This window comes from Argentina silus, assembly GCF_951799395.1.
Source record: "Argentina silus genome assembly, chromosome: 8".
In the NCBI taxonomy this organism is placed as follows: domain Eukaryota; kingdom Metazoa; phylum Chordata; class Actinopteri; order Argentiniformes; family Argentinidae; genus Argentina; species Argentina silus.
This window is the reverse complement of record NC_139662.1, coordinates 10,797,422-10,804,215: the sequence shown is the minus strand read 5'-3', so window position 1 is coordinate 10,804,215 and position 6,794 is coordinate 10,797,422. Positions and strand designations below refer to the sequence as shown.

The window sequence follows — 6,794 nt, the reverse complement described above, 5'->3', positions numbered from 1 at the left end:
AACCTCAGTTCCTCTCCTATGACATCACCGTCCACTGGAACCGATCAGGCCAGAGAGCAGGCGGTCTGAAACAGACACACTGACAGACAGGCAGATTCTCACGCCTCTACCATAACAACCAGCGGACACAAACATAAACAACATGAAGGACACGGCCGAGAGCTGTGATTTATATTCACTGAGGTTCCCCTTCTCTCTCTCTCTGTCTTTTTCTTTCACTCTCTCTCTCTCTCTCTCTCTCTCTCTATCTTGCTGTCTCTCTCTGCCTCCTCTCTCTCTGTCTTTCTACATCCCCCCCCCCCCCTCACCCCCACCGCCATGTCATTTTTTGCCCTTTCTCCCTCTTACTCACACTCCCCACTCCATTAGATTTTCCCCCACTCTTTCCCCTCTTCTCTCCTCCCTCTCACTCTGCCTTGTCGTATTGCCTGGTGTTTCATCATTCTTCTGTGCAGTGACAGCTGGGCTGTGGAGAAAGACCCAACGAGAGAGGGTGAAAGGCGGGAGAGAGAGAGAGAGAGAGACAGAGAGAGACACAGAGAGAGAGACACAGAGACAGAGAGAAAGGACAGAAAAAGAGATTTTCCACCTTTCACACAATGAGTAATGTATATCGTACCACCATAAGGCATGTCTGCTAATGCACAAACAAATCTACAAACGGACCAATATATCATTAATTAATGAATTCATCCAACACCAAACCGTAGAAACACAATTTCAGGATGATATTAAAAAACTCCCTTATCCATGGAACAACAAATGACCCAAAGAAGACCATTATATTTTCAACAAACATTTATTTGTGAACTATATGACAAACAGGAGGCAATGGTATCTCAGTTTACAAGCTACGTGGTCGGAAAGAAATCTCCAACCCTTTTAAACCCTCCCGCCCGCCCCCTAAAAATCCACTTGAAAGCATTTTGCATTTCGTCTTCATTTCCTTTCATTTCCTTTTTCAAAATGAATCTATTTACAAAGAAAATGTTCAAGTGTCTTCTAGAAACGGAGAGAGCTACATACTTCGACAGTGACCCAGACCGAGGTCACCATAGACATTCAGCTTGTTTCTCTACACAAGGATAGAAAGAGTACAAATAATACCTTTATGTAATTCTTCTCAAGTTACAATACAAGGGATGAATTATTCCTTTTTTTTTTTGTCGGATTTTGTATTTTATTTTATTCATTGCATTCTCCTTTTCCAAGAGCCGGAGTATTAAAAAGAAAGGAAATATATAATAAAGCGAATATACAGGCGATCTTTTCAGTAATAATTTAGCTAATATTATTAACAGCGCAAGCTAAGAATTCATTTACATATTGCTAGGCGTTGTGATGTGATGTCATGGAAAGGGGAGGGGACATAGCTTTGGGGACAGATGAGAGAAGGTAAGTGACAGTGGCATCGCCCCTCTCAAGACTATCATCTTCTCTTAGTCTACCGGGCTTTCGCAATCCAGGAAAACATTCCGACTGGAGTCTAATATCTCTCTTTTGTCATTGGCTAGTGGCTACCATGTGACCTGCTACTATTTCCTGAGGGAGGAGGAGCAACTGCACACCTGACTTGACAGACAGGTAGAAAGGCTAAGACAGATAGATAGACAGAAGCGACTTGAATGACACTGAATCGGAGGGAAAGATCGTACTGTAAACAGAAAAACCTGAAGTACACTAAGGTTCATAAATGCAGTTCCCTTTTCTTTTCTTTTTTTTAATCATGTACATTATCATCTGATTCACATGTTCAATCGCTTTTATGAACTCAGTCACGCTTCTATTTGGGACTCAAAGTACATGTAGGCCTGCATGTAGAGCATGCCGAATGTGTCATGACGAATGCTGTAAATCGGTGTGTTCTGCGTTGATGAGCTATGAGCTGGCAGAGCCTTGCTGAGCAAGCCTGTTCTAACACTGACTGAATCTAACTAACTCTGGCTAGGCGAGGCAGTTTGTAAAAAGGGGCTGCGTCTCGCCACGACATCTTTATTTCTGAAAAGGCACTGGAGTGACCTTCGGAACAATAACAAAACAAACAGGATGGTCCTTGGGTTGGTAGGTACTGTACTGGGCCCTACGGCCCCATTCACCACCCTCATCCCTGAAGTGTACACTTGTGCACTACCCTACATAGACGATGGGCGCTTCGCCTACTACACCGATCCTACGCTTTCAAATCTATATAATTAGCCACGAGGGACACACTTCAGGGCAAAGAGTGGATCATAGGGAACCTCAGGTTGTCAACCTTGTACGATCTCTTTCAGGTCAAAGGTCATAGAGCAGAGTGGAGGTAGCGGAGGACGGGTATGGTTATTATGGTATGGCAGCAGCCTATCCAGGGCAGGAGGAGTAAACCGGGACGTCTGTCTCTCTGTCTGGGTCGTCTGTCTTGTGTTGACTCAACGCCGATGATGGTAGCCGGGATAGACTGTGGGTTCTGACCACGTGGTCATTGAGATATACACTACGAAGAGTAATGCCCTATTTAAAGAGTTGAGTCATCCTGCATTACTTACAGCAAATATAGACACACACATAAAGTAGCCTGCAGGCTGTGCCAACTCAGCTTTTGAGGACAGAGAGAGAAAGAGAGAGAAAGAGAGAGAGGGGGGGGGGGGGGGGGGGCAGTAGAAAATACTGTCTACTGCAGCAGTGTGTGTGTATATGTGTGTGTGTGTGTGTGTGTGTGTGTGTGTGTGTGTGTGTGTGTGTGTGTGTGTGTGTGTGTGTGTGTGTGTGTGTGTGTGTGTGTGTTTTATAGAGGCTTTCAGGGGTAGCGGCCAAATCAGTGTTTCATCATTATTAAGGCACCTGCCAGGGAGCTACTCCTTAACCGACAGCCATGAAGAGTACTGTGTGCCAGTCGTATAGACAAAGCTGAGCCGTTTACCATGTTTCACCTAAAAGCTGTCATCCAAGCCTGGTAAAAAGCACTTAGAGCATGGCAGAATATGCCCTACTGTATTTGTCCAGCACCATTTAAAATAAAATGTAAAAAAAAAAACAGATACGTATAAACATTTATAAAAAAAAAAAATTAATAATAATACAAATAAAATAATGTACTTCTTTGAAAGAAATTGCCTTGGTATCAAAAGAACGTAAACCATTGGCTCCTGCTCTCTCCGTGCTAAGAGTTGAGTTCAGTGACTGAAGTGGTGTTTATCTAGACGATAATGACAGTAGCATACAGTTAGTCTCCGTGACGTCTACAATGATTAACAATCGTTTCCATGGAGAAGAAGGCCTGGGGTCCTTGTTGTGGTGAGGTTTGGTGCGAGCTGACCTAGTCTAACAGGCACTTCAATGTCAACAACAACAACAACAATAGCCAAACAGACGTACGAGCGTGATTGACAGCTGTTATACCTCAGAGAGACACGCCAAAATGGATGGAATCAAAATCAAAAACCGGACAGCTTCTGAAGTCTCTCTCAGGCCTTTTATCAAATGACACGTTTTATTCTTGAGTCCTATTTTCCCCTTTCAAGATAACCTCAAACTGTTTTTCAAACTGATAACAGTTTTTTGTGTGAAGTGTCGTCTATCTGAGGACTTGAGGAACGATGAGAAAGAAGAGCTACTCTTCCCTAGAGAATGTTCCTCCTTGTTTCGTTTGAAGACGGGGAAAACGGGTCAGGAACACACTGTTTACCACTGAGAGGAAACACTGTTCTAAAACAATGACCTTGATCTAGAGGTTCTCTGACACTTACATTCACACACCGTAACTCACTCACATACAGTACCAAACACACACACACACACACACACACACACACACACACACACACACACACACACACACACACACACACACACACACACACACACACACACACACGCACGCACACACACGCACACACACTAGCCAGAGAGGCCGCTAGAATTGTAATGTAACAAAAGGAAGGAATGCATTTTGTGTCACAAAACGGGACAAATGTGTCATGTTCATTTTCCTGGCAGGGAGTCATCTTACAGCTGGGTTTTTGGAGTTTTTTGGAGTGTTCAGCCTCGTAACTACGGTAAAGCCTACAGTACATGAAGTACAGTATAGCACACATGACTCAGAGTCTTCTAACCACCATGACTAGCCACGTGTGCCCACAACAGGCAAATGACATATCTTTAAACATCTTTAACCTTCTGAAACAGAGGTACATATCATAATATGATGAGTCATACAAATATCCTAGCTACAATGTCTTGTAATCGAATCCCTACATCTGATTCAAGTCTTTTTTGGGGAAAAACAACAACAGATCTAACATCAGGCAGTTTACATCAACAAATGTAACAAACAGACAGTTTGTTTGGATGGTTGACGTGACGACAGCAACTGGTCCCCTATACGTGTCGAGCAGTACCTCTTCCTGGAGTTGTTGTTGTCGAGGAGGAGGGGCTAGACACAGCTCATGGTGCATGATGGGATTGGGAATGGTATGGTGTTGGGTTTGGGAACATAGAGTTATATATCTCTAGAGAAGGCACATGCTATTTGCATTTAGGAGAGTGCTCCCTCTAGTGTTTTTTAACTCTATGGTTGGGGATCAATGTGGTCTTGTTCCGGGCAGCTACAGTACCCCTCCTTGGGTCCCTGTGGTTGAGCCCAGGGCATAGAGGTTCTCCTTTAAGACCGGTTTAATGGTCTGATTTAGGGGTGAAACGTTGAAATGGCCGTTTAGTAATCCCATTAGCTATGGTCTATTTTTTCCCTGTATGTGCAATTCCAAAATGGACGTTGAGAGTTGTGGATCCTGACATCATGTAAAAGACTGTAAGTCTGGATTCATAGGTTGATAGTTTCCCCACACTGTTGGTTGTGTGTGTGTGGTGTTGAGTTGGTTGTCCTGCTGGTATGGGTAGGTTGTGGTGGTTCTGGTTGGTCATAGAGGAATTCTGGGTATTGTAGTCCACCTCCCCAGCTGGGTCCTTGGCATTAGAATGTGCTGCTGCTGCTTGGGCTGAGTTCCAATTCCAAAACACTGCAGGCATTACGATTCTTAGGTGCCTGGGTTTTCAATCTCTCAGAATGTCATGGTGTGTGTGTGTGTGCATGCGTGCGTGCGTGCGTGCGTGTGTGTGTGTGAGTATGTGTGTGTGCGTGTGCGTGTGTGTGTGTGCGGGCATGCGTACAGCATGTGTGTGTGTGTGTGTGTGTGAGACAGTGTGTGGCAGTGTGTCTGTGCAGCAGTATGTGAAGTTTAATATATTATGTACAGGTTGTGGCAGTCTGTTTGTGTGGCCGTTTGCAGATGTTTATGTACATGTGTGTGTCTGTGTGTGTGTATGTCTGTGTGTGTCTGTTGCAGTGCGTCTGTTAGTATGTGTATGTACAGTATGTCTGTGTGTGTGTGTGTGTGTGTGTGTGTGTGTGTGTGTTGCAGTGTGTCTGTTGAGTGAGTGAGCAGTGTATGTACAGTATGAGTGTGTTTTGCAGAGTATATAGAGGTGTGTGTGTGTGTGTGTGTGTGTGTGTGTGTGTGTGTGTGTGTGTGTGTGTGTGTGTGTGCGGCAGTGCGAGCGTCCGACGTCTCCACCCGGTCACTCGTTGCAGGCGTCCCCCCTCTCTGTTGCCGTGGGCGACTCCTGGGAGCGGTGCTTGCAGTGGCCCAGTGAATGGCGTGTGGCGGAGCGGGAGGGGCGGGCGAAACAGGAAGTCAGAGACTGAGACGTGCAATCACAGGCCCCATCCTGGGAAAAAAGGAAGGAGGAGCCAGTTTAGTCTGTGGAACCAGGGATCAGCCAATGAGAGAACAGAACCACACAGAGAATGTACATACTTGAGCAGGCTGGCCAATGCTTTTACCAACTAGCGTGGTAAATAGCGTGGTAAATTGAACCGCAGTGCACTTTCCTGCCCACTCATCGCATGGCGTTCATTTCATTTGCCTGATAACGATTGGCTTTTATGATGAACTTCAGTCTGTGATTAAATGACACAGTGCTGCTGTCACGCATGGCTAGGAAACAGCTCATAGAAAGGTTCGCTCTATTTCTACAGCTTTTATATGCTCATGAGTGTGTGTGTGTGTGTGTGTGTGTGTGTGTGTGTGTGTGTGTGTGTGTGTACGTGTGTGTGTGTGTCAGAGTGTCTTAGTGTGTGTGTGTGTGTGTGTGTGTGTGTGTGTGTGTGTGTGTGTGTGTGTGTGTGTGTGTGTGTGTATACGTGCGTGTGTGTGTCAGTGTGTTTTAGTGTGTGTGTGTCAGTGTGTCTCAGTGTGTGTTGTTCAGCTCACCTCCGTGCTGGAGGTCATGGCCAGATCCTTCCCAGTAACCCCCAGCTCGTCCCTGGGCATGGTTTTCATGAACCTCTTATTCACGATCTTGGTGACGCTGTCGTTCCCGGCCAGCGCTGCTGCCCCAGACAGGCACTCGGGCTTGGGCTCATCCATGGAGCCCACCTCCCTGTGCTGGGGCCTCTCCCCCCCCAGAGACCCTGGAGGCTGGGTCCGCCCGCCGCACACGTTCCGGAAGAACTCCTGGACCAGGCCGTACTTCTGCTGGCCCGCCTCCGCCCCGGCTCCGCCTCCGGAGGGCTTCCCCGCGGCCGCCCCCCCCCCGGCCTGGCGGGCGGGGCTGGCCCCGGGCTCGCTCTTCCACAGGGACTCCACGCTGCCCGAGTCCACCGCCACCACGCTGAACAGGCTGGACAGGCCGTCGTTGAGGCCGCTGAGCACCGGGCTGTCCCTGGTGGTGGTGGAGCGGGCCCAGGCCGAGCCCCCGCCCCCCCCGCCGCCGCCGCCGCCGCCCACCCCCCCTCCTCCCCCGCCGCCACCGCCCAT

The 6,794-nt window shown here is 47.4% G+C and overlaps 1 protein-coding gene across 1 annotated transcript in view; it reads right to left on the bottom strand.

The window, feature by feature from the left end:
* Positions 1 to 1,704: 1,704 nt before the first annotated feature.
* Positions 1,705 to 6,794, bottom strand: part of mtcl2 (microtubule crosslinking factor 2) — a 61,747-nt gene continuing 56,657 nt past the window's right edge. The window contains exons 16-18 of the mRNA XM_083676025.1: positions 6,788 to 6,794; positions 6,249 to 6,739; positions 1,705 to 5,703 (exon numbers count right to left, since the gene is read on the bottom strand). The exon at positions 6,788 to 6,794 is cut by the window's right edge and continues 450 nt beyond it. Coding sequence (XP_083532151.1) covers positions 5,554 to 5,703; positions 6,249 to 6,739; positions 6,788 to 6,794 — 648 coding nt within the window. The 3' untranslated portion in view covers positions 1,705 to 5,553. The remainder of the gene's footprint in view (positions 5,704 to 6,248; positions 6,740 to 6,787) is intronic.